Source organism: Stigmatopora argus, chromosome 17 (genome assembly GCF_051989625.1).
Source record: "Stigmatopora argus isolate UIUO_Sarg chromosome 17, RoL_Sarg_1.0, whole genome shotgun sequence".
NCBI classification, from domain to species: Eukaryota; Metazoa; Chordata; class Actinopteri; order Syngnathiformes; family Syngnathidae; genus Stigmatopora; species Stigmatopora argus.
The window spans coordinates 4,620,412-4,648,288 of record NC_135403.1 but is presented as its reverse complement, the minus strand read 5'-3'; the positions used below and the strand labels follow the sequence as shown (position 1 = coordinate 4,648,288).

Below are 27,877 nucleotides of genomic sequence, written 5' to 3'. Positions count from 1 at the left end.
GGCTACAGACACTGACACAGGCTGGATCACGGATCATAGCGCCTCATTCAGTTCTATGCTGAGAGCAGCGGAGGAGTGTGCGCGCCGAGCGGAGTGATCGGCCTCACGGCTTCTCCTCCGCCCAGCTGATTGGAGGAATGAATGAGTGAGTGAGCGAGGCACTGGACAGCCCGGCCGATGTCCCGCCCTCCAGAGCCGTATACCTCACCGTGATTGGTTCATTCAGCTCCGAACCAAAGTTCCCTCTAATTTTGTGTTGGTCTGAGCAGAAAGACAACCTCCCTGAGCGCACTGAGTACCAGTGTGAGCGACATCATCGGTACTCGGATGATTCGCCTAAAGACGTTTCGCCGACGGACGTTTGACAGACGGGCAGGTCGCCGAATGGACGTTCCACCGAACGTTCATTCGGCCGAACGGAGGTTTCGCCGAAACGGGATTCGAACGCTCGCCCCGCCGGATCGTGTGTGTACAAGTTTTTCAACCTCGGCCCGCGGGCCATATACGGCCCGTTAGGATTTTTAATCCGGCCCGCCGCCGGTGTTGTCCAAATTATAGTAAAAATCAATGTTCGTCTACCATCAATGGCAGTCCGGGAATAAGCACTCTTGGGCAGGCAGATGTAGCAGAACCGAGCCGTAAAATGACAGCAATCGGGTCAAATCCATCCTAAAACAGCATTTAATGATTAAATACAAATACTGGATGATATCGCGATGGAGGCAAAAAAACGTCTATAGACGTCCATTCGCCAAACGGCTCAAAATGCTCTCAAATTCGGTCAAATCCAGCTGAAAACAGCGTTTAATGATTAAATACAAATACTAGTATTTGTATTTAATCATTAAACTAACAAATACTAGTACGACCTGTCCGTCTGTCAAACGTCCGTCGGCGAAACGTCTTTAGGCGAATCATCCGGTCACGACATCATCATTGCTCGCTATCGGCACACCAGTATCACACCTGCCACAAGCAGGTGCATGTCAATGTTCCCTCTAATTTTTCATGTAAAACATGCTGTAAAACAAGAAAAACATGAGTGGACAGAGCTACTGCCACTGGCTGCCACTTAAACGGCGCCATCATGGGGAAAGGGGTAAAAAAAAAAAAAATAATAATAATAAAAAAAAAAAAAAAAATTAAAAAAAAAAAATCGATCTTTCATATTAAGACGGGGGCCGCAAATTATCGTCCCGCGGGCCGCAGTTGGCCCGCGGGCCGCAAGTTTGAGACCCCTGATCTAGACTGAGATGAGTTGCCACTGACTATATTGAGACACTTACATAATTAATTGATGTCTGCTAATTTTATAAATATATAGCTTAGTGGGTAACCGGTGCAAGTTTAATTCCCAGACGATGCCCTATAGCTAACTTAATTCTGTCTGTTTGTTTCAGAAAGAGCATCAACATGTGGTAATCATTAACTCAGCAACAAAAAAGTCTTCACATTATGATGGGGGCTCCTTGAGAAAGTCCAACAATTGCTGACCACTACTAACATTCACTACTGTGAACAATTCAACATCTTAGTGATACTAATAATTAAATGTCGGTGCAGGTAACAGAAGAAAACATGCAGAAGCACACAAGATGGCTAAAGCTCCTATTTGAACAATAAATCTCAGAATTGTGAGGCAGACATGCTAACCACAAGCATAGTTTTCTTATGTATTATATTTTTCTTTCGTATTGGATCGATTAATTGATTATACCTAATGTCACTGGAGTCATTTTCAGGTCAAAAAAGGGCAAATATGTTTATGGGCAGATGAAGGGAGGGAGGGATTCAGTTCTTAACATTATGACACTCTGTGGGAGGAGTTTCTTCTCTCTCTCTTCCCATTTTCAAGTTTTTGCTTGCATGCTCCTACAGAAGGCGTGGGTGACTGTAGAAGGAAGGAGAGGGAAGCCGCGAAAAGAAGGCCGAAGAATGACCTGTGGCACAGAGTACACGTTTGGATGCACTCTCCCACGTGAGGAGTGATTTACTGGGAAGTTTGTCTTTCGGAGGTTCTGATCAGACAGCAGATATGGGGTTAAATGGTCCCCCATGGATATTCCCATGCTGGGTGGTGTGCATCCTGGTTGCTGTCTATGCACAGGTAAGTTTCAAAGTTTGCAATGAGAATTGAACTGATGTCTGTTTTGAGAAGGGAGTTTTTTAGTCACCTCTCTTGGCGGCACTGATTTTTTGTATTTTGTTTGGGTTTTGGGGCAATGGACTTTTTCATTCAACTTTTGCGAGTTATTTAAAAGATGTGGTTGCTAGGCACCGCTTAGTTATCTGTCACGGCTTGTGTTCCAGTAACTATAATCATCATGACTAGAATGTGACCACAATTCCTTCCGCTTTTCCTTCTCCAAAATATTTTTAAGGACAGTTCTTGAACAAGTTAGTTGTAGAGGGTATCCTTGGGGGAAAATAGTTCTAATGTGGAAAATTGGTTTAGGAGAGGTGTTTTCGCCTGTGTTTTGCCGTGAGTCTGCAAATCTTTGGCTTTGGTTTTGTTCTCACCATCATCGTACAATCACTGACTCACAGGATCCCTGAAGAATTCCCCTCAGTTTTCTCGGTTTTAACCCACTCCGGACATATTGTTCCATATTCACTTGAAGCCGCCCTGTATCGCCGGGCCATTGCCAAATGACCTCAAACTGTAGAGGGTAATTATAGTGAATGACAGGAGCTGTAATTAGACTTATTTATGCATGCGCCTCGTAACTTTTACGAGGCATCTGTTCATCATCTGCTTTCCAGTCTTTTGCTGTTTTCAATTGAATGAAACTAATTTGTTCAGTGAAGATATCATTTTAAACAAGTGTTTTTTTTTTGTTTTTTGTTTTTAATTCCAAATTTGCCAAAAAGAATAGTGGATGTTCACTGAACAAAACCGGATTATGCCACTTTTGACGTTATTCTTATGAAAAAAAACCTACTGTGCACAGCAGGAGGTCCAAATAAGTCTAAAAGGGTTGCTTTCAGTAAATGTTTTTGTTTCAACCAATCTTGGACGGATAGTTTGGTGAAAAGGGGTCCACTTGATTTGTTGTAATGAATGATGTACCTATGCTCTGAAGTTAAATAATTTGAATAAACTTGATTTAGAACATCCATTTAATTATTCTGTTGTTAATAGCTGACTTTTGGGTGAAATCCTGGTATAACGTGGCATGATGCAAATAGCCAAAAAAACTTTGAACAATTTCTTGTTATATACTTCCTAACATAAAGTTTTAGAAATTGAGAGCATGCAAACACTTCACAGAAATATCAGTGCAGACATTTGAACCAGTAAGCCCACCACACTATACTCTGAAGGACAAATATGAGTTTTCTTCTTCTTGTTCTTCTTCTAAATCCACACGAAATAACTCACGCCAGCTATTTCAAAGTGTTGATTTTCATGCACCCTCATGAATCTCACAACGTCGCAAAAGACCAAAAAGTCAAATGTTGTTTTTATTGGCTCCCTGCCTTTGGCTGCTGAGGTCGTTATGCAAATCTTCTTGGAACACTCCAAAGCTGACAGCTTCTAAAGAAAACTGGCAAAAAGGTGTTCGATGTGTCATTTTTACAGTGTAAAAGGAATCTTTATGCCCACTTCTTTACCCGTCTGAACTTTTTTTCCCTCCTCATTATCCTTGTAACAGCCCCAGAGTGTGACCACAGTGAGGATAAAGTTAGCTTTGGGGTCAGCCCTATAAATGTCACCAGTAATCATATGGGCTGGACAAACAGCACTATGTATATCTTATATTTACTCTGTCCAAACATACGGTACATAGCCACTTTTAATAGGTGAACTCCATCAGTGTCTAGCCAGCTACTGTATACAGTCAATATGCATTTCTATCTGTCTGTAAACATGTCACTACTTCCTTCCTTTAATTTTCTTTTTATATTCTTGTTTCCTTCCATATTTAGATTTTGCACTCCATCTCTCACTGCCTTTGTTCCTTCCTTTATCTCACTCATGCCCTACTTTATTCAATCTCTGCTTTCTTCATTCCTCCTTTATTCTTTGTGTTTTATCTTGCTTACCTTCATTACTTCCACCATCTCTCACTCCTTTTCTTACTTCAATCTACCGTATATTCTCACATACTGACAGCCATCTCTTATAGGCCATACCCTTAAAATTGAATTAAAATTGTTGAATGTTACGATTTCTCTCGTATAAGACGCACCCTGATTCACAATTTTCACCTCCATATTCATGGTTTTAATAGGGAGTAGAAATGTGTTACTTTAAAGGGAAAATCTTGAGAAAAATCATCGCACGTGGTATTTCTGAGATACTGTATGAATCGAAAGAATCGTCTGCTGGATTGCACATTCCGAAAAGGTGTTGCTTGCATGTGGATGGTTTCAAAATGGAAGTCAGGTGAGCAGTACAGCCAGTTTTGTCATACCACCAAGTCTCTAGATGTAATAGCATAAGATACACACTATGTAGGTATCAAGGCTGATATTTTAATGATCGACCGCATCACCTTAGATCAGGCTTAACAACTATTGGGACATGCTGACATGGTAAACACTACGAACACATACATCAATGCTACTCGCGTCTGGCCAGTAAGACACGTTTAACTACCGGTAAAAGGTAAGATGGCGGTGCCCTGAGCAAGCAATGGCAGGCAGAAGTAAGTGAGTATTTTCACGTGTCTTGAGTTATGTCGTTTCGTCTTTGTCACCTTGTAGTTTCGTGCATGTCAAGTCTAATTTGTGCATGAATAAGCCGTACCCTTGATTCAGTCATCATTTTTTTTTGTTACAAATACGGCTTATATGCGAGAAAATACGGTATGTGTCCAACCTCCTCTTTTTTCGTCATTTTCCACCTCCCTTCTTTGCTTGAGTCCTCTTTCTGCACGAGATTACGTTTTCATTCGTCCCCTAACTTACCCCGAGGTTTCTTACTATCATTGTGTGGTTTTCTCATCCATTTTTGTCTTCTCCCAATTCTGCCTTCCATCGTTTTTGCCATCTGCCCATCCACCCTACCATTCTTCATTCTACCCTCTTTCATCACACACTGCTTCACATGCTCTGCAGGTGCTTGGCAGCAAGATAAAAGGACAACAGATGGAAAAATCAATGCTTGCATCGATGTTATATTTTTAAACGTCCGTTTCTACGAGAGAGAAGTCATGGGAAATGTTTTTTGTTTTATTTTTTTTCCCCAAGAGGCTGATTATGTAGACCTGTAGGTTATATTTTTCTACATTTAGATGAGACTTTGTGGTTTTGGCAATGGGTCTGTCATAACAGCCAAACTCACTGCTTCAGCAATGTGGCACCGAATTCACCACCCGTGTGCGTTTTCTTCTGTGTGCGAATTTGTGTGTGTAGGCCCCGTGTTCTGTTCCCACTTATCGCCTTTTTGAATCCTTCAATGAACTAATCTTTTATGCAGCTATAAAATGACAGAGAACAAAGCTGTGTCAGGATTCAATGCATTTTGGGGAAAGACACCAAAAAGTTCATGCCAAATTGTAAAAGAATCTGTGCTGAAAGTCGACTGGAACATGGCTCACATGTTTGATTGTGGTATGTGTTTTTGCAGATTCCTCTAGCTTCTCGCTCCCACAAATTGTTAACAGTTCACCTCAAATATGGCTGTGAACTCATTGGAGGTGCCAAATGTAAAGTTACAAATATCAGTGGTCTCTGCTATAATACGATTGACTTCTCACCTCAATTAATGACCCCCTTGTGCCACTTCAACTGATGATCACTTCACTGTAAAAGACTCATATTTAAATTAAGTGACACTACTTAACGGATGCTTACGTTAGACACACATAGGTGGGAAGTAACAGATAAATCCCTCTTAGTCATTATTTGTTGTATGATGTGGTACAACAAAACCCCTTGCAAATTTTCATTATTTTCATTTGAGAAAAAATTGGTTGTTTAGATCAGCAGCTTTGTTCTGTTTATGTAAGATGTGTATTTTTTGGTGATTATCCGCATATTTATTTATTTTGGCGTGCCGTTTATGGCCTTAAGAATTGTTTGTTTTGTTGTATCTAGACAATATGTTTTATAACTGGCAATTGACAGTTAAAATGTTAGAGAATTCTCCTAAAGAATGATGTTGAACAATGTTTTTTGTTCAATCATTTTAGAGATATTATGAAGTCCTCAGGTTTCCGCTATTCACTTAAAATAGAAACACATATTAGACATATATACGACATAGACTGTGTATGCCATAATCCTTTCACCAATTTAAGTTAAAATGAGGTTTGTGTCCAGATGGCTCCACTAAGCGGGTGCCACTAGAGTTGGGTTTGATGGTCTGGATTCTGGTCAGGTACTTCTGAGCTAGCGGAAATAATTCCGCAGCACGTCTCGGAAAAAAAGTTTTGTCCTCTTCCTCTCATTACTCACCAACATATCAAATGATCACATGGATATGGTGAAAGGGAGAAAGAGGCTGTTAAAAGATATAGGCTCTCTTCAGTATTATTCTTCATTTTACTGCTTAAAATGTCTAGACAGAATTATGGAAAAACTGATATTTTTGCTGTTTAACCTTTTAGAGTACAGTCTCGAAGGCTCTTCAATGTGGTGCACAGCAGTACATGAAAGCCTCAAGATGCTGTGATAAGTGTAAACCAGGTAACACTCTTTAAACCCCCTTTGTTTTCCTTTTTGTTCTGCTGAATTAACATACACACTCTATTCTAGATGTGACTGCCTTTCTATTTGCCCTCCCAATATAGGTTCACGTGTGTTTGCCGACTGCACTGAATTCCATCAGACTAAATGTGTTAAATGCGCTCATGGAGAGTACCAGCCATACTGGACACAAGAAACACGCTGCCTACAACAGAGAATATGTGATGCAGGTCAGGAAATCCGAAATGTATTCATCAAAATCATCTGTGGTGGGATGCTAAGTATATATGCAATATTTTTTTATTTTTGTGTTACCTTTAAAAAAAAAAGTAAAATACTAAATTTTCAAATGCATAATAAAATTACAAGATTATGTTGCTCATGATTGCTCTTGGTTTGCCAGGTTACAGCACATGTAAATTCTCCATTTCACTTATAAGGGACTTTGTTAGGCACACACAAGATGTATGCTATCAATACAGTAACCCCTCGAATATTGCGGTTAATTTAGACCAGACATGTCCGCGATAATCAAAATATCCCGACGTAATCGAAAAATCGCGAAGTAGGGTCAGCCCTATTATAACTACCTTTTTTGTCTCTTCAGTGCTGAGTCCTAGTAGCAAGCGGAAGACAGGGGAGTGGCGAGTTTCAGCGTGGATTTTCACATTTTTATGAACTTGGGGAAAAAATAATTTCAAAAATATATATATTTTTAATAATTAATAGCCGAAAAAATCGTGAGGAAGTGAATTTGCGATAATCGAGGGAAGACTGTATTTTGTCTTTACGTGCAGTAATAAAGGTAAAGACAACACGTAGTATACCTACATTTAACCTTTAACTTATTCAAAACACCGTGTCTAGCCATTGCTGTCACAAATGTGACGTTGCACATAAAAGCTGGTAGACTCAAACAAGGGGGTTAAGATCACGGTTAAATAATTGGCACACGTTCTTTGTAGTTACTCTACCTGTTCAGTCTGACATTGCTCCTTTTCCCTTTTTGTCTCCTACAACAAAATCTGCATACAACTACTATTAAGGTCACTTACAATGTTCAGTCTCTGTATCCGCTCGATACAATGAGTATGACTGAGGTAGTCTTGGATACTTGTATTTTATTGACTTATTAGTACAGCATTGATCAAATATCTGCCCGCAGTAAGGGCAGCCAGCTCTGACAAATACTATTGACTTTTATGTACGTTTTCTTCACCATTGTGCATCAGAAAGATTGAACTCTGGATGTTTGATTTAAAAAAATATATAAATTAAACAAGATTATTTTTACTGAGATACTCACAATAAAGATATTGTCTTCTCCTTCAAGAAACAATATTTTATAACCAACCATCTGACATCCAAAACATGAAACATTTTGACACTGGCGTCCTTGTGCTCATTTCAAGGTAAAGGTTTCATGTCCCGACCTGAAAATCTGGAGGCAGAAGAGCCTTGTCGCTGCCTTCCCAATTTCCAGTGTTCTCTGATTAATTGTGAGTTTTGTGAGAAGATTCCTCTCTGCCGATCCGGATATGGACTTGAGGTGGAGCCCGGTGAGACTAACTTCTCCCGTAAAGGAGATTAACATTAAAAAAAATAGTGACAAAATGTATGATATAATTCATTACAGAGTCGGTAAATGGAAGGAAGGTTTGTGTCCCATGTAAGAAAGGATTCTTTTCTGCAGAGAATGACACCGAACAGTGCAAAAAGTGGACTAAGTAAGTATGCCAGATCCATTTTCTGTTTTTCTGGTTGTTGAAGTTATGAAGGGGAAAAATTTGGTAGGTTGTTGTGCTTACTATTTGCCAGCTGCGATGAGTAACATACTCATGCAAACACACACTGCTTCCTTTGGAACCAAGGATCACTCACATCACTTTCCATTTGTGCTCCCGTCCAAATCTAGAGGAGGGAGAAACATTTTTCCCTTCATTAATCTTTGCACAGCTGCCTTGTTATACACACTGACACATTGAGTACAAGTAGGATTCAGTTTCCTGCCTATATTCTTTGTTTTAATATTACCTACGGTTACATTGTTTGGCAGCCAGTCGCAGGCCACATTGAAACAAACAACCATTCACGCTTAGACTCATACCTAGGAACAATTTAGCCTACGATTAGCCTAGATACATGTTTTTGGGTTGTTGGTGGAATCCAGAGGTACAGGGGTTGAACCCTCGATCTCGGAACAGTGAGCCGGACGTGCCAACCGCTTGTCACTGTGCTGCCATTACAAATATGTTGTCTGGGGCTTTGTACCATTGGCAGGGGCACCCATGGCAAAAAACACCAGAGAATTGGCTCATAAGGTTATACTGTCATGTATTCTGTAGAATAGTAGTAGAGTAGTATTAATTGCACAGTACTATTACTGTTTTTGTTGTTGTTGTTTTTTCATTTAAAAAAAAAATATGAGTGGGGTGGGCGGCCCGGCGGCGGCTGAGTGGTTAGCGTGTCGGCCTCACAGGGGGGACCTGGGTTCAAATCCAGGTCAGTCCACCTGTGTGGAGTTTGCATGTTCTCCCTGGGCCTGCGTGGGTTTTCTCCAGGTACTCCCACATTCCAAAGACATCCATAATAGGCTGATAGGACACTCTAAATTGCCCCTATGTATGAGTGTGAGCGTGAATGGTTATTTGTCTCCTTGTGCCCTGCGATTGGCTGGCCACCAATTCAAGGTGTCCCCCGCCTCTAGCCCGAAGTCAGCTGGGATAGGCTCCAGCACCCCCAGCCGACCCTATTGAGGATAAAGCGGTTCAGAAAATGAGATAAGAGATGAGTGAGGCTTTGTACATGTTGACTTCAAATGTGGTATACAACTAAATTTTTGCATGAATATGCTAATAAATTCTTGTTGTTGTTGACCATGTAGATTATTTTTTATGAGTTTTTCATATTTCCTTCTCTCAGTTGTAAGGCAGAGGGCAGGAGTGAGACACGACCTGGCAGCGTTCAAGCAGATGCTGTTTGTGGACCGCATGTGTCTGGTAAGGAAAATCATATCAGTTCAAAAAATAACAAATACATGGCTAAATTTTCAACTTAGATTCTGGGTTTCCAACTCCGGTCCTCGAGGGTCCCTATCCAGTCTGTTTTCCATGTCTCCTTCCACCAACACACCTCGATCAAATAGTCTGGATCGTGATCAAGCTCCTCGACAACTTGCTGATTAGTTGATCATTTGATTCAGGTGTGGTAGAGGAGGGAGACATGGGAAACAGACTGGATAGGGGCTCTTGAGGACCAGAGATAAAGACCCCTGACTTAAATCATTCTGATGTGATTATATCTGTAGGCGCTGCCCCCTCCTGGGTGATTGTGTCATTGCTGCTTGCAATAACAGTCCTATGTCTCCTCATCCTACTCCTTTTCTGTTACAAAGACAAACTCAAGTTACTCTCTGGTAAATTCCAACTGAATGGGTTTGGACATGATGGCATCCACTACCTTGTACCAAATGTAACTGTGTAAAAACATGTTTTTCTTATTTAGTTAATCTGCGATCGTGTGTTCAGAATTTAAAGAGGACAAGAATACAACAGGTAAGATTTTAAAGCAAGGTGTTTTACTCATAACCATTTAGATAAACTTAGGCTATTGCAAACCTAAGCTCAGGTCCAAACAACATTTATATATATTATGGTAAACAGTACACACATATGGGACAAATATAGTGTTTTGTGGGCTAAATATAGATGTCATGTCACATTTTCGAGTTGTTGTGTTCTTATAATTAAATGTTTTTGTTTATTCCCAATGCTCACCAAAAATATTTATGGTACTGGTTAGTAGTTTTTGCAAGAACCCCCAAAAAATTAACTGGAAAAGAAATCTTTCTTTCTGTTTTAGGAGACTTTGGCCCCTCTCTACAACAGTGGAGCAGCAGGAGGTCTCAAATATGTCCCATGTGAGACAACAAAGCTCTTCAGCCAAGCCCCCGAACCCTCGTGCACCTCACTCCCTTGCACTCCGGCTGCTTCAGTCTCCCTCCCTCAGACCCAAGAAACGACCACAAACGAAGGCCCACAGAAAGAGGCAATGACAAAGCAGCAGAGCAAAGGCTCAAGTGGTCCTGAGGAGGTGTCTGAAGAAGATGAACTCACCAGCATCTCACCCCCAATGCCGGGTTACTGCATTTGTAGTGTTCAGGTTCGGGAGCCCCTGGAAGTCGGAGAGAACGAGGACTGTAGCCAGGCTGTTAGCCCTGGGACTCTCTGGACTTGCTCCTGTGGTGGTCTACGGGCTGAAGAGAAGCCAGAGGAGAAGAAAAGTGCACGAGTCAAAGCTGGGAGTATGACCAAGAGTGAAACGAGCATAGCATCTCTCGTTTCCTTTTCACCCCCTCTCCTCCGCTCTTCCTCGGTCACTCCTCCTTCCACATCAGTTACTGAGCTATGCACGCCTTTGAGCAAAGCTAGGTCAAGAACAGAATTCAAAGGTCACCTGAAAGACGTGTCGCCAGTTAAGCAGAAGGGATATTACAGACTGGAAAGCACAGACTCCTCCTACGCAGACAACTACGGGCACTCTGAGATGACCCCAGTTGGCCCTTTGAAAACTTCCTCATCGATTGGAGATCTCTACTCAGAAAAGCCTCAAGAAATCCTCAATCATGAACAAAGCCATGCATCACGCTGGGAAGACAGCAAGGGAAAAACGCTTCTGTCCGCAAACACAGAGCTTGAGTGCCCACCTGGATGCCTACAGAGTGGGCTTACAGAACCAACTCTTACCTCAGGTGAACTTAAAAAAAATATATATATATATATATTATAGTAATCCCTCGAATATCGTGGTTAATGTAGACCAGACATGGCCGCGATAATCGAAAAATCGCGAAGTAGCGTCACCCTTATTATAACTTTTTTTTCCTTCATTGCTGAGTCCCGTGTGCGGTCGATTGGTCGCCGGTCTTTTGGTCGCCGGTCTTTTGGTCGCCGTCTTTTGGTCACCAGTCTTTTGGTCGCGGTCTTTTGGTCGCCCAGACCATGACAACTAGCAACCAAAAGACCGGCGACCAAAAGACCGACGACCAAAAGACCAGCGACAAAACAAGGTAAAACAACACGGCCTACGCATCAATAAAAGACAACAATGGCCATGAGCAGTTTCACTGAGCTGACGTGTGAGTGTATAAGAGTTTGTATGTACATGTGTTGTCCCTTTAAGAAGCTATGTCAGTCAGGGTCTTAACAAGTTCTCCCTTAACAAGTGGCTTCCGCTTATGAGTGCCAGTGTGGATTTTCACATTTTTGTTAATTAAAAAAAAAATCGTAATAGTGGGGAAAAAATTGCCAGGTAGTAAATGTGCGATAAGTGAAGACGCAATAATCAACTGAAGAAAAAAAATCATGTGGTTATGGGCGTGCAGGCTAGCCAGGTGCTTCCACGGCACTGTGTGTGTAGGCCACCTTACAGTTCTGCCACACACCAATGCTCATACTCAGTTTTACGCTAACGTGTTTGAGTTTCCACAGAAATGTTGGAAGGTGTCTACCAAGAATAACAAGCAAGAAATGTATGTCAGGATTTACTGGAAAGTTGCAGCGTCACATGGCTCATTTGTCAAATATTTCTCACAGAAGCCAAAAAAAAGAGGGGCCTCCATGAATTACCTTTATCCACAGCGACTTTTATCTTTAGCCGTATTAGAGTTTGACTTTCTGATTGGATTCATCACTTAGAGTTAGATATATCACCTGTTGCTACTGCATTAAACAGTGAAGCGATAAGATCCAAACCAATGTAAATATGTGCTAGAACTAACACTACTTCTTAGTGTGAATTTTTTTTTAAACCAATATTTTAAGAAGACATTAAAGTTGTATTTTTGAAGAGCACTCCTCCAAACAACGATAATGAAATGATGAAAATAAGTTGCCATTCAAAATATTTGCAGGCTATTATTAATTGGGTTCTAAGGGGATAATATCACAAACTCACAGGCAATAAAACATAGTAAAGAACAGGCTAGAAGAGAGTAAAGTTACCAAATTGCTTTTAAAAACATATGGTAAACTAATTTCATATGTTTTGGACCACACAGGGTAAAATAAAAAAGGAATCGGATACCTGTCTTTTTTTTCTTTAACATTTGACCACCACAACTACACTTAGGAACACAAAGTTGTGCGTGTGTGTCTGCGCGCTTTCAGTGTGAGCCATGCCATTGACAGAGTTCCTGTTTACCCAGAAATTCATTGGCTTGCGCAAAGTGACCACATCTTTAATTGAAGCAAGATGTGCACAGCTAGAGTAATACTTTTATAACCCCATCCATCCAACACACACGCGCAAATCTGTGAGACTCCCACTGATGACGATACTCCATAATTACACAGTTGAAATGAATGCCATTCCCATCCTGCGTAAATTAGACTGACTTCCCGCAAATACTATTTAAAGTTCAAGGTCACCTGTCTGCTCCATATATAATTTAATAGACAATGCTATTAAGGAATGAAATAACAAAGTCCACAGCACAAAGATGTTCTGTCAGTGTTCAGTTTAGTTTAAAATTACAGCACTCTATGTTGCTGTTGTTGGGCATCCAGAGAAATCATTCAGATATTGGAAGGGATGACGAGAAGTACATTCCAGAGGGTTTTGTTTTGAAACTTGTGGTAAGAGGACATATTTTCAAGTTAGACCTTTCGTGCTGTTATTCCAGGAAAAAGACATTGTTTACCTCCCTCTGCTGTGGCTTCGTTTCTGTGTTTTTTGTCAACGTGTCGGCCTGCTTGCTTTCATCATATGCTGTGTGTGTATTCGTGTACGAAAGGGCAACTGGGCAACAAATTTAGACGGAGGGTTAAGTTAAGGGTTATGGAAAGCAGTGGCCTTAAAGTGGGGAAAACAGACTCCCCAATAGAAATATTTAAGTGGGTCTGCTTGGATGCAACCTTTGCTATAAAGGAATATGATTTGTACTGTAGCTGAACCAAAAGGAGTTTAACAGACGGTTTCGGCATCCCCTGAGACTCAATTCGTAACTACAAAACATTAGCCAATGTTTCCCTGATGGTGGTGTAAAGTTTCCCTAGCTAGAAGATGGAGATCATTAAAAGTCAGAGGCCCTACGTGTCACTTTCCAACAATTTGATAAATAATGTAACCAATGTATCCCTGTGAGTTTCAGTAAATTCCACGTTTCAACTCATTCTAAATACTATTTCAATTATTTATATTTTTTAATCAGTCACAAGGTCATTGTAATTTCATCAGACTAAAGTGATATTAACAATATTAGCATTTGTGTTGCCCAAAATGTGACATACACATATATAGGTCTAATGCTACATTGTCTACACCTCTGTTTCCAAAAAGGCAATTTCATTATTTATTTCCATACTTTCTGAAGTTGCTAATTGCGTTTTTATCTTTTGTAGTTACAAAAGTAACAGTTTTTTTTTTCCTCTTTAATGAAACAATACTTCTAGTCACTCACCCACTAAAAGGGACGAGTGACTAGAATGTTCATGTGCGGTCGATTGGTCGCCGGTCTTTTGGTCGCCGTCTTTTGGTCGCCGGTCTTTTGGTCGCGGTCTTTTGGTCGCACGGACTGCGACAACGGGCGACCAAAAGGCCGGCGACCAAAAGACCGACGACCCAAAAGGCCGGCGACAAAACAAGGTAAAACAACACGGTCTACGCATCAATAAAAGCCAACAATGGCCATGACCAGTTTCACTGAGCCGACGTGTGAGTGTATAAGAGTTTGTATGTACATGAGTTGTCCCCTTAGGAAGGTACGTCAGTCAGGGTCTTAACAAATTCTCCAACAAAAAACAACAAAAGTCTGTGAAATTTGGAGCTTTTCTTTAGCCTAATAATTAATAGGGCATTAAGTATGACTAAATAGTAATTCACAGTTTGTATTTAGGTAATTTGAGCAACGATTTAAATGGTAATTATCAATAACTTTCCGGGCGACCAAAAGACTGGCGACCAAAAGATCGGCGACCAAAAGACCGGCGACCAATCGACCGTGTACCCATTATGCTACATCAACATACCAACGGGATATTTTATCAAAGGTTTCAGGATGTGGCAGACATCTAAATTGTCATGTGTTTGCTATGTACTGTGTCTTTACCATGAAGCAAAAGTGTATTTCACTGAGTCACAACCATTCACCATAAACAATGCTGTGGCAGTATTCAAGTTGTTGTTTTTCTGGGTAGCCTGGTGGATGAGTGGTTAGCGTGTCGGCCTCACAGTTTTGGGGTCGAGGCTTCGATCCCACGTGGGTCACTTTGCGGAGTTTGTATGTTCTCCCCGGGCTTGCGTGGGTTTTCTCTGTGTACTCCGGTTTCCTCCCACATCCCAAAAACATGCAGGGTAGGCTAGTTGAACACTCTAAATGGCCCCTACGAATGAGTGGGAGGATGAATGGTTGTCTGTCTCCTTGTGCCCTGTGATTTACTGGCCACCAATTCAGGTTATCCCCCACCTGGTGCCCATAGTTAGCTGGGATAGGCTCCAGCACCCCCCATAACCCTTGTGAGGATAAGTGGTTCAGAAAATGAATGAATGTTTTTTATGATTTTTCTCTATAGTTCAATAACTATTTTTAATTTAATTTGCTTTGAATTGCAATGAAATTACAGTTGTACTTGCGAAATGATTTGGTTTCAGAAGTTGTTTTGTGGTTTTCTTTAGTAGAAAAATAATGAAATTATATGTAACATTATTTATTAAGTCATTAATACTCATTAGATATGCTAACACATTTTCTAATGGGGTGTAATTTAGAGTGGCAGTTGTAAATAGAGAAACCACTGTATTTGTACTCAAAAAAGGGGGACACTTTGAATTGTCGTTAAAAGTGCTGTAACTCAAAGTAAAAATTAATAGATTGTTGGATTGGGTGAAATTCAAGACTGCTGTAACCACTATTTGACAACTTTGAATAAACGTTCAAAAAGAATGAGTGCATAAAACAATGCTTGTCTTGTTTTAGGTTTTAAAAGCCTTATTTCAGTACTTTTTTTTAATTCAATTCAAATTTGTTTGTAACAACAGTATTTCTTCGCCCACTCCAACAATTTATTCATTTTAAATTGACTTTTACTGGGCCTTTTTATCCGACTTTTCTTCTCCTGCTCACATTATGATGTCTCTATTAGGTCATGTTTCGGGGAACCACAACACCACCTTCATATCCAGTGGTCAAGTGGTGAACTTCAGCGGGGATGTCATTGTTGTGTACGTCGGTCCGACGTCTCTTGGAAGTGATGATGCGCCGTTGGATGATGACTTTGCGAGTCCCGTACAAGAGCAGGCCAGTGTGACCGCTACGTTTTTTCAGAGTAGTGAGAGATCTGAGGGGGACTGTTTGAACAAAAAAGCATTAAGCGCCCAAACCCAACAAATTAGTGCATAGTTCTCCCAATTGGAACCAAAACAATAGCGCAAAAGAATTGTCTTTACCCATAAAAACATTCACAGTTTTTAACTAGTATTCAACCCAATGTCAATCTCTCCAGTTTCTATTGTGCTTCTCTTTTTTGGATCGAGGGTTAGTTGGAACCTATGCAAGTCTGGATTGGTCACCAGCCAATAAATAATCAAGGTTTTTGCTAAAAGGTAATTCGATTTCTGAGCGACAGACTAAAGTATACAATCCAATTGTACTATTAAAAAAAGGGAAGAAAAGTTTCCAATGTGAAAGCCTTATAGAATCATACAATGGAAGTAAATATTTGATTGAAGGGAGTTTAATTTGCTCATTTCATTAAACATATGAAGTCAAAATTTGTTCAACAAAAGCATAAACTTGCCTTTTTAGATTAACTTTCTGAGATTGACAGTTGGATTATTTTTTTTAAATGTAGTTAAACGAATTTTGTTCTCTTCTGTATGATTTTTTTTTCATACTGCATCAATTTGTGCAGGTTTTCTTGGTAAAATGCTATGCATTTGATAAGCCATTTTATTTTTTAGTATGATTTAACATGCAGGCTTTTTAAAGAAAATGAATGAAAAGTGTGTTTTAAATAATTAGCTGAATTCAAATTTACAAAGTTGCATTGTTTATGTATTCATCCTTTGTTGCCAAACAGCATACTGTACATATGTGAAAACTGAATATGCCAATAAGAATTACAATGTGTAGGAAATGAATATTTTGACAAAAATTAAAAAGTTTTGCATCTTATTCCCTTAAAGGATGGCTGACGCCCATCCTGTGTCCTGTGGCCTCTCTGTGAGCTTCTCTATTTTGGTTTGGGCAAATTACAGCCAAAGGTCCACTTAAGATGGTGATTCTTTTTAAGGCACACTTAATTACACATCTGGTCTCTTCGTTCTCGCCAAGAGAATTTCATTTGACAGTGGAGAGGGCACCACAAGAGAACAAAGTAGGGCCAAACTACTTTTTTTTCTTCCTTTCATTTTTATAAATAAGTACCATGTCTTATTTTATTTGAAGACTGAGCAAAATTCCTCTTTAATCTTGTTGTGATAGTAGTACTTGACCTGAATGTAGTTTAGTATACTGCAGCCACACCACATGTATATTGAATATAACTAATGAGAGGATTTACCGTATGGTCTCTTTCCTTCTATTGGTGTATAACCAAGAGTGGTACATCACTTAACTTGACATAAACCGTTAAAATGACCTTCCTTAGGTGGAAAGCACCTGAAAATCCACTTTGGTGGAGCACTTAAATTCTTACCTGTGGATGTGAGATATTAAATTTCCCTCTTCAGCTTCGACCTTATACGTAGTGTAAAACATAGACTCTGAAACTCACAAATGACAAAGGACAATGAACTTTACTCAATGTAATTTCTTTTATAGCACTTAACACCCGGTCCTTTACATAAATGCTACTGAAATTGAAGACAATGTAACAGTGTATTTTAAAAACATTGATTGACAATAATTTTCAGTTCCTTACATCAGCAATAAAAGGCTCTAAATTACACTTAATTGCTGCTAAAATGCAATTACTACTAACTAGTATAACCAATTAACAACTTTACAGTTTTGCTTCTTCTAGATTTCTACACTAATGACATGTGAGACTGACTTGCCCCATTTATCCCTAAAATCTGGTTTTAGTGATTTGATTATGGAAAGCAGTTGACAAACTGATTAAAGAAATATACATCAATGACAACATCAGTCATTAGTGATATCCAAATGTAGATTGTTTACTTATGTCGTGCAAACTAGCCGCAAGTTTTCAAATTCAGCGAATTAAGTGTTTTTGGAACTTTTAAATAGCTCAAATAGTTCATGGTTCTGACCATATCCAACCTAGCATACTAGACTGATCTGATATGAATATATTACAAAGATCAACATGGACAAAATCGAATCTTTAAAAAATATACAGCTGCTGATTGGATGATGACTTCGTCACACACGCACAAACATTGTTTACAATTAAAAAGCTTTTAGTAATGTTCACTGTTCCTCTCTTAAAAAGGAAATTAAATGTATTGCCGACATTCATTCATTCCTTCATTTTCTGATCTGCTTCTCCTAACAAGGGTCGCAGGGGGTGTTGGAGCCTATTCCAGCAAACTACAGGCGGGGGACACCCTGAATCGGTGGCCAGGCAATCGCAGGGCACAAGGAAACAGACCACCATTCATCCTCCCACTTATTCGTAGGGGAAATTTAGTGTTCAACCAGCCTATCCTGTACGTACTTGGGACAAGGGGAAAAACTGGAGTATACAGAGAAAACCCTCGAGGAGAACATGCAAACTGGAGCCCAGAACTGTGAAGCCGACGTGCTAACCACTTGGCCACCGTGCTGCCTCCTTAATAATAACGGAAATGAATTTCAACATTCTGTGATGCAGACAAATGAATGATTTTGATGCAGGAACATCAAGTGTGAAAGTGGGGAAACAGATTAATACGTGCCAGTAACTTTCCTGGAACACTGTGTATGCATTCAAATTCAGTTGGGCATTTTTGGGGTCTTGAGGCGAACACCATCCAACACCACATCTGTTCTGTTCATCAATGTTCCTGATGAACCCTCCATATTTGTTCCTGTAAATGTTCTACCTTTTTGTAACCTCAAGTTCGTGTAAGCATAAGCCCTTCATAAGACTCGAATGTATGCCTGAATTGTTCTGTTTGTTGGTCTTTTCATCAAAAAGGGCAGCCCATGTGATCCCTCTCGATATACTGTTTAAATTGATTAGTTACAATCAACACAGAGCAGCTTTTGGAAATTTAAAACAACGGTACACACTCATTTCTACATCATTCCTCTTCTTGCATTCTTGCTATAACATTCTGAAGGACATAACTGCATATCCAGAGCACCAAGATGCAAGCTATCAGGTAAGCTATTCACAATCTCCATACTCATATGCTACCATAAAAGCATCTGGTGTTTCTTTTATACTTTTGAGGATTTTGGGGTTATTACGCAAGTGTGCAAAACCCATTTTTGTCAATTGTTCCTGATTCACCAGGTCTCTGTTCATCCCCAAATGGTCTTCCGATGTGCGTTTAGATGGGAAGACAGCTGTCATAACTGGCGCCAACGTAGGAATAGGCAAAGAGACGGCAAAGGATCTGGCTGCCCGAGGCAGGCTACTGTAGATATATCAATTGAGTGTTGTGGTGATTTCTGAATTTAGGCCTTCAGATTTGAAAATACACTGGTATGATTTTGCCTCTTGTAACCATTCCAGGTGCAAGAGTGATTCTGGGTTGCAGGGATATGGCAAAGGGAGAGCAAGCCGCCCGAGACATCATGAGAGAGGTGTCATGTGCCAAAGTTGTCGCCAGGCAATTGGATCTGGCCGACACCAAATCCATTTGCCAGTTTGCTGAGAACATCTACAACAGTGGGTGGTCATGCATGCACACGTCTTGCAAAAAAAGGCAAAATGTTGATGAAATTCATTTCAATTGCAGCCGAGAAAGGTCTGCATTACTTGATTAATAATGCCGGTGTGGCTATTTGCGCTTACTCTACCACTGTGGATGGATTTGAGACACAGTTTGGCGTCAATCACTTGGGTATGAAAATTCTAATTTATTTTATTATTATCCCACTTCCTCAATATATACAACGCTAATATTGTTTGAGCATTCACCCTGCCCTATCTTCTTGGTGAACAGTCGTCATAAAGGGCATGTAGTGCTACTTACAGCTCAACAGCATGTAGTTGCATGTAGTCCGTCATCTTTTTGTGTCACTATTTCCTTCCCTTTTATACTACTATATGTTACTTAGGGCTTAATATAATAGAGAGAGATTTTTTAAATGAGATATTTTATTTGTAGTTGATTAACATTCGCGACCCTTGTGAGGATAAATCGGTTCAGAAAATGAATCAATGAATGAATTATTAGCCATCATTTGAGAAAAAAACACTCAACTGCTTCCATTACACATGTTTTAAAATGTGACAAATATTTGGACTATTTCAAGCAATTTGAACCAGGCACTCTTTTTCTGACTCTAATCCAATTACGTGTTGTGGCGACCACAGGCTACACCCTAAACTGGTCACAAGTCAATCTTAAGCCACACGTTTGAGTCACTGTAGCCTTGAATAAATATAAGCTCCACAGTCAAATAGCCTTTTATTTTCCTTCAAAAGTCAGAGAAAAACAAACACATATTTGGTGATCTTACACTATATACATATACTGTTTTGTCACTTTTTCATGGTGATATGTTATTATATTTTGATATTTGTATCTTCGTAGGTCATTTTTTCCTTACCTTCCTACTACTGGACTGGCTGAAGCACTCAGCCCCTTCCCGGGTCATCACCCTGTCCTCGATTGCTCACACCATGGGCAGGATCCAGTTTGATGACCTGGGTGGTGAAAACAACTACCACCCTGTGCGGGCTTATGCACAGAGCAAGTTGGCGAATGTTCTGTTCACCAGAGAGCTGGCCAAGAGGACTGAGGGTATGATGTCTCTATGTGTCTCCACGCTTTTTGGCATTATTTTCCTCTGAGCAGAAAATAAGTGTGAGAGTCTCATGCTTGAACCACAAGAACTTTTGGTGGTCTAAAGAGAAGGAATTACACTTGCTTGACCAAACAATGTTTGTCTTTGAGAGACAACATTGTGAATATGCTATTCCCTTAAGCAAATCATGTGTTTCAAAAGCTTTTTCTGTTTATATACGATAAGGGAGAGGAGAGAAGATGAGATAAACCTTTATTGTTCAATAGAAGGACAATTTAAGTGACACAACAGACACAAACGACGAATCCATCGAAGACAGTCTGAACTCCAATGACACACCTCACAAAAAGTATCGGGGACGGTGCCTTTGGATTGGCTGAGGTGGTGGTCCCCATTTTTAACCAGTATTTTGCAAGATATGCATTATAGTTGTTAGCCATCCGTTCATTTTCCTTACCACTTAGCCTCACAAGGGTTGTATTGGGTGCGGGAGCTGACATTAGTTGGGGGACACCCTGAATTGGGGGCCCAGGCCAGCCAATTGCAGGGCACAAGGAGACACACAACCATTCATGCACTCATATCTAGGGGGCAATATAGAGTGTTCAACTAGCCTGCGATGCATATTTTGGGGATGTGGGAGGAAACCAGACTAGTCAGAGAACATGCAAACTCCACAGAGTGAGGACCGGCCTGGGATCAAACCCTACACTACAGAACTGTGAGGCCGACGCCCTAACCACGTGTCCGCCCCATAATACATTAATTCAATATAATATGTTACATTGGAGAGCTTTTTTTTTAAATTCCGGAAATAAGTTCTAATTTAAAAATAGCGGTATAATGTATTCTTGTCCATGTTCCTCAAGATAAATAATTAATAACGCACTTAAATTTTACTTATATGTTGCCAACATTTTTAAAGAAAATACCATTTCATTTAAAAACGAGAATCAAACCTTATAGTTTGAGACATTAATAATAAACCACTGTAACACTGAAAAAAAAGAATGTCAAGTCCAAGCCCAGGTATTAAAAATCCTTGTAATAAGATAATTCTAAAATATGTTGTTTGAAGGATATTTATGAAAGGTTGAAAAAAGTGACAACCATCTCCGGTACACGGTCGATTGGTCGCCGGTCTTTTGGTCGCCCGGAAGGTTATTGATAATTACCATTTAAATTGTTGCTCAAATTCCCTAAATACAAACTGCAAATTACTATTTAGTCATACTTAATGCCCTAGTAATTATTAGGCTAAAGAAAAGCTCCAGATTTCCCGGACTTTCATTGTTTTTTGTTGGAGAACTTGTTAAGACCATGACTGACGTACCTTCTTAAAGGGACAACGCATGTACATACAAACTCTTACACACTCATACGTCGGCTCAGTGAAACTGCTCATGGCCATTGTTGGCTTTTATTGATGCGTAGACCGTGTTATTTTCCCTTGTTTTGTCGCCGGTCTTTTGGTCGTCGGCCTTTTGGTCGCCGGTCTTTTGGTCGCCCGTTGTCGCGGTCCGAGCGACCAAAAGACCAGCGACCAATCAACCGCACACGACCATCTCCTACCTACCCTGGACGAAACAATTTTCATTCATTTATTTTCAGAATTAGGAGTGATGGCCTTCTCTGTTGACCCTGGTGCTGTCAACACAGAGATAACCAGACACATCAGGAGGCCTATAAAAGAGTTTATCCAAGTATTCTCTTCAATGATCAAAACTTCAGCAGAGGGTGCCTACACAAGCATCTACTGCGTTGTCACTCCCGAGAACGAGATGCAGAACGGGGGCCACTACAAGTGAGTCTATGAAGTTCACACATCCTTTGTTTCATCTGCACTGATCCAATGTATAGTATATGAGTTTCTAGTCCCTCATTGGGGTGCTAAAGAGTCCCTAATATGAACCCCAGCATTTTTGAAGTTGGAGATGTGTTTTTGGAGGGGTATCTATTTCCTATTCAAATAACCCAAAAATGTGTGGGTCATTCTAGATCTCGCTACATTCTGGCTTCAAGTAAACATTCACTGTTCTGATTTTCTGCAATATTCAGCAATAATAGTTGATAAACAATCTATAGCTTGCTTAGCTCATCTTACAGATCAATTGAAAAATGTTTATTGCATGATTTATTTTCTATTTAGTGGTATAAACCACAATAACAGGGTGTCAACGCTGTTACAGTTTTAGTTGTTATCTAGCTGTTACTGCTGACTAGGGAAATACATTTACTTAGGTAAATATGATCCTAATTAATATCTATTTTTTTATTCAACATTACAATGACCCTCTAGAAATTGAATGGTTTAAAGTCCTATGGGTGTTTTCGAAAAACATGTTATGCGTGAAATTTTACAAGCAGGTTGTATACATAACGTATTTTCCAGTGGTGGTCCGTGAATTTCCTAGCGACGCCTTCAGCTGTCGGAATCAATCCAACCCTCAAAAACTATTTTATGGCTATAAAACCTCTACTGCAGCTACAGCTGCGACACAAAAAATCATCAATAATAACCTCATACAATTGAAATATTATTTAGGAATATAGCCATATTTTACTCACCAAAATCCATCCTCCTTTTCACGTGTCATTTTCCCTTAAATAGAAGCAACCGTGTGTACCCGAGGGTTTCCAAAAACGACAAAGTAAGGTGTGGCCACTTCATGATGTAGAGGTTTGTTCACCTGCCTGCCATGTGGGCAGGTGTGGTTCGGATCCCAGTTGGGAAACATTTTCCCTTAATTATTTCTCTCTCTCTCTCTCTATATATATATAGATATATAGATATATATATATAGATATATATATATATATATATAAATGTAGTCAACACTTTCCAATAATGTCAAGGTAAAGTGTGGCCACTTCATGGTGTAGTGGTTCTGTTACCTGCCTGCCATGTGGGCAGACATGGTTCAAATCCCAGTTGGAAATCATTTTACCCTTAATTAAAAACAACTGTGTGTAGTCAAGACTTTCCAAAAATGACAAATTGTGGCTGCTTCATGGTGCAGAGGTTTGTTCACCTGACTGCCATGTGGGCAGTTGTGGTTCGAATCCCAGTTGGGAATTATTTTTACCTTAAATAGAAACAACCTTGTGTAGTCAAGACTTTCCAATAATGACAAAGTAAAGTGTGGCCACTTCATGGTGTAGAGGTTCGTTCACCTGACTGCCGTGTGGGCGGGCAGGGTTCGAATCTCGGTGGACGATGAACCATTTTGCCATTAAAAAATGATCATCCATATACTGAACTACATAGTGTAGTGATCAGTCAAATGACAGCGGGATTCAAACCCCAGCTGTCCACACGGCAGTCTGGTGAACGAACCTCTACACCACGAAATGGCCACACTCCAATTTGTCATTATTGGAAGGTGTTGACTACAAATATATAGAAACAACTAAGGGAAAATGTTTCCCAACCGGGATTCGAACCCAGGGTGCCCACATGGCAGACAGGTGAGATAACCTCTACACCACGAATTGGCCACACTTCACTTTAACATTATTGAAAGGTGTTGACTACAAATATATAGAAACAACTAAGGGAAACTGGCTCCCGGCCAGGATTCAAACCCAGGGTGCCCACATGGCAGACAGGTGAGTTAACCTCTACGCCACGAATTGGCCACACTTTACTTTAACATTATTGGAAGGTGTTGACTACAAATATATAGAAACAACTAACGGAAAATAATTCCCGACCGGGATTTGAACCTAGGCTGCCCACATGGCAGACAGGTGAGTTAACCTCTACACCACGAAATGGCCACACTTCACTTTGTCATTATTGGAAGGTGTTGACTACAAATATATAGAAACAACTAAGGGAAAATGCTTCCCAACTGAGATTCAAACCCCAGCCTTCCACATGGCAGTCAGGTGAGTGAACCTCTACGCCACGAATTGGCCACACTTCAATTTGTCATTATTGGAAGGTCTTGACTACAAATATATAGAAACAACTAAGGGAAAAAGTTTTCCCAACCGGGATTTGAACCTAGGCTGCCTACGTGGCAGACAGGTGAGTGAACCTCTATGCCATGAATTGGCCACACATCACTTTAACATTATTGGAAGCTGTTGACTACAAATATATAGAAACAACTAAGGGAAAACATTTCCCAACGGGGATTCAAACCCAGACTGCCCACATGGCAGACAGGTGAGTTAACCTCTACGCCACAAACTCACCACACATTACAGTGTCATTATTGGAAGGTCTTGACTACAAATATATAGAAACAACCAAGGGAAAATGTTTCCCGACCGGGATTCAAACCCCAGCTGCCCACATGGCAGTCAGGTGAACAAACCTCTACGCAATGAAGTGGCAACACTTTACTTTGCGGGCCAAAGTTGGCCCCCGGGCCGCTACTTTGATACCAGTGCGGTACATAGTGCTTTTTTAAATCCTAAAACAGAAAGTCGGCACTCATGATTTACTTTCTTGGGCCGCACAAAATGATGCGACGGGCCAGATTTGGCCCGTGGGCCACCACTTTGGTACCAGTGCGGTACATAGTGCTTTTTTAAATCCTAAAACAGAAAGTCGACACTCATGATTTACTTTCTTGGGCCGCACAAAATGATGCGACGGGCCAGATTTGGCCCCTGGGCCACCACTTTGGTACCTGTGCGGTACATAGTGCTTTTTTTAAAATCCTAAAACAGAAAGTCGGCAGTCATGATTTGCTTTCTTGGGCCGCACAAAATGAGGCAGCGGGCCAGATTTGGCCCCCGGGCCGCCACTTTGACACGTGCTCTACACCATGATGTAGACATACTTAACTCTGTCATTATTGGAAAGTCTTGACTACAAATATATACGCCTGCAAGAAGGCAATGACGTATCCCTACGCCTGCGAGAAGGCCTTGGTGTCACAAAATCGAATTCTGATTGGTTAAAGCAACAGTCTTATCGACGCTTGTTTAATCCAGCAGAGCCTGCAGAACTGATTGTGAAGGCCTTGAGGCAGATTTCTGACCCTGGCAACAAATAATGGCTGAAATGTGATTGGTTAAATGCTTCAATATGAAAACACACATCTGGAAGCAGTGCAACCAGCGGGAAAGCAATGAAAGGAAGCTAACAGACAATTTGGAATTATTTAATAAGTATTCATGGACAAAATATAATATCTGATTCAGATATGTCTTAGGCCAGCAGAGAAGGCCTTGAAGGTCCTGACGGCACACCACTGGTATTTTCTTGCATATTAGCTGCCTCTGCGTACAAGCCATGCACTTAAAATTGCCTTAGAATTGTTGAATTTTACAATTTCCCTCGTATAAGACGCCCCCTAATTCACAATTTTCACCTCCATATTCTTTAGTAGGAGTACAAATGTGAATGGAAAATCTTAAGAAAAATGATCATCCATTGTATTTCTAAGATACTGTATGAATCGAAAGGATCTTGTCCTGGATTGCACATTCCGAAAGGGTGTTGCCTGCACATAGACAAATTAAAAAACTAAGTCGTGTGAGCAGTAAAACCAGGAAGTGCGTCCGTAACAGTCTAGTTCAGGGGTGTCAGACTCGGGTTGGTTCGCGGGCCGCATTAACGTCAACTCGATTTCATGTGGGCCGGATCATTTTAGATATAATATTTAGATTTTTTTAAATAAATGGATTAAAAGAACTGGATTAAAATCCCTGAATATTCATTTTTTATAGATCTAAAACAATGTTTATTTTAGATTTTACAAAATGATTTTTGAACAAAAAACACAGAAAAAATGGATTAAAAAATTACAATTATTGATTTAAAAGGGGGAAAATCAGGAAATTTAATATACATCTATACTCTTCATTTTCATTTGATCCTAAAACAGAAAGTCGGCACTTATGATTTACTTTCCCGGGCCACACAAAATGATGCGGCGGGCCAGATTTGGCCCCCGGGCCGCCACTTTGACACAGGTGGTCTAGTATGTCATCCCTAGGTAATATGGTGGCGGACTGAGTGAGCAAAGGCAGGCAGTTTTTTCACGTTTTATGCAAGATTCGTTTTTTTTTCCTTGAATTTCCTCCCTAGACGTCAAAGTAAAATTTGTTTAGCGTTTTCTGTTTATCTTTTCTCTATTTTGAAATACTAAATGACCATATCGGCCACATTGTCTAATTTGTGCGCATATAAGCCGTACCCTCGATTCAGTCATAATTTTTTTGAGCGACAAATACGGCGTATATGCGATAAAATACGGTATGTATAGCTGAACATCCAAAACCTTTGTTCTGCACTCAATTCCTTTCAGAGACTGTGCCTATTCCAAGAGCTGCTGGGCGGGCCGAGACGATGGCACTGCTTTAAAGCTGTGGGCTGCTAGCTGCCACCTGCTGGGAATTCGCTGGAGATGAATACACTTAGTCATAAAGTGAACATCACGCCCAATGCTTCAGTGCTAAGAACATGAAGTGGATGATTATGTACGCCTAGAAGTAAGAGAAGAGCAGAAAATGACTCAAATGATTAAAAGATACAACTGATACAGAGTTTAATGGTTGTCTGTCTATTTGTATATCTAGTTTCACATTATTCAGCCAGACTTTTCCATCTCATGCGCTTCACCCACTGCTGTATGCAGTAGTAAAACATGTTTTTTTTAAGCCCAACCTCTCTATACATGGTAGGTTTGACTTTGTGTTGCTGGAATGTCATTATATACAGTGGAAAAACAGGAATATAAATTAAAACATAAACGGAATTTTTATGAAGCAGTCCGGCGGCCTAGTGGTTAGCGCATCGGCTTGCATTGTCACTGGGTACTCTGGTTAGCTCCCAATCCACAAAACATTGCAGGGTAGTCTGGTTGAACACTCTTAATTGCCCCCTTGCTATGAGGGTCAGCGTGAATGGTTGTCCTTGTGCCGTGTGGTTGGCTGGCCACCAATCAGGGTGTCCCCTGCCATAGTTAGCTGGGATAGGCTCCAGCACCCCCACGACCCTTGTGAGGAAAATGAACAATTTGTGTTCAAAGTGCCCAAAATGCCATTTCAAGCTAGTTTTGGGACTCTAAATTGTTCTTCAATAACACCAAGCTTCACTATTTCCCAATAATACAAAAATAAAATATTCAACATGTATGAACTCCCCTTTAAAATCTTCATTTTATGCTTTGTATGTTAGTTGTACATAAACTGAGTAAAGTTGACTGTATATTTGGACGGTCGGGAGTCAATGTGATGAAAATCATGCCTGTTCATCTAACTAATTATTTCATATTAATACAGGATTTGCATAACATTGCGTACATAGTTTAAGTGCTGTTCTAACCTAACTTCATATAATATAACTCTTTTAAA

The 27,877-nt window shown here is 40.3% G+C and overlaps 2 protein-coding genes across 3 annotated transcripts; both read left to right on the top strand.

The window, feature by feature from the left end:
- Positions 1–1,898: 1,898 nt before the first annotated feature.
- Positions 1,899–16,807, top strand: tnfrsf11a (tumor necrosis factor receptor superfamily, member 11a, NFKB activator). The gene is made up of 10 exons (XM_077624010.1): positions 1,899–2,107; positions 6,558–6,636; positions 6,741–6,866; positions 8,049–8,195; positions 8,273–8,363; positions 9,559–9,635; positions 9,944–10,051; positions 10,141–10,190; positions 10,498–11,386; positions 15,777–16,807. Exons 1-10 carry the CDS (start codon positions 2,036–2,038, stop codon positions 16,031–16,033), a joined length of 1,896 nt encoding a protein of 631 aa, XP_077480136.1. The 5' UTR covers positions 1,899–2,035; the 3' UTR covers positions 16,034–16,807.
- Positions 16,808–18,876: 2,069 nt separating this feature from the next.
- Positions 18,877–27,045, top strand: LOC144091560 (retinol dehydrogenase 11-like). Of its 2 annotated transcripts, XM_077624012.1 has the most exons (7): positions 18,877–18,963; positions 19,098–19,213; positions 19,320–19,475; positions 19,546–19,650; positions 20,347–20,556; positions 22,172–22,364; positions 26,830–27,045. In XM_077624012.1, the coding sequence occupies exons 1-7, from the start codon at positions 18,950–18,952 to the stop codon at positions 26,930–26,932; spliced, it is 897 nt and encodes a 298-aa protein (XP_077480138.1). In that variant the 5' UTR covers positions 18,877–18,949; the 3' UTR covers positions 26,933–27,045. The 2 variants fall into 2 exon arrangements, with proteins under 2 accessions (XP_077480138.1, XP_077480139.1); XM_077624013.1 differs by lacking the exon at positions 19,546–19,650.
- Positions 27,046–27,877: the final 832 nt, after the last annotated feature.

Bases quoted from the DNA above. Each gene is read 5' to 3' on its own strand.
- tnfrsf11a (XM_077624010.1), top strand. From the start codon at position 2,036: ATGGGGTTAAATGGTCCCCCATGGATATTCCCATGCTGGGTGGTGTGC. The intron at 6,637-6,740 runs GTAACACTCTTT...CTCCCAATATAG, and splicing joins CTGTGATAAGTGTAAACCAG to GTTCACGTGTGTTTGCCGAC. The intron at 10,052-10,140 runs GTAAATTCCAAC...TTTCTTATTTAG, and splicing joins CAAACTCAAGTTACTCTCTG to TTAATCTGCGATCGTGTGTT.
- LOC144091560 (XM_077624012.1), top strand. The intron at 20,557-22,171 runs GTATGATGTCTC...ATTTATTTTCAG, and splicing joins GCTGGCCAAGAGGACTGAGG to AATTAGGAGTGATGGCCTTC. The intron at 22,365-26,829 runs GTGAGTCTATGA...AATTCCTTTCAG, and splicing joins CAGAACGGGGGCCACTACAA to AGACTGTGCCTATTCCAAGA.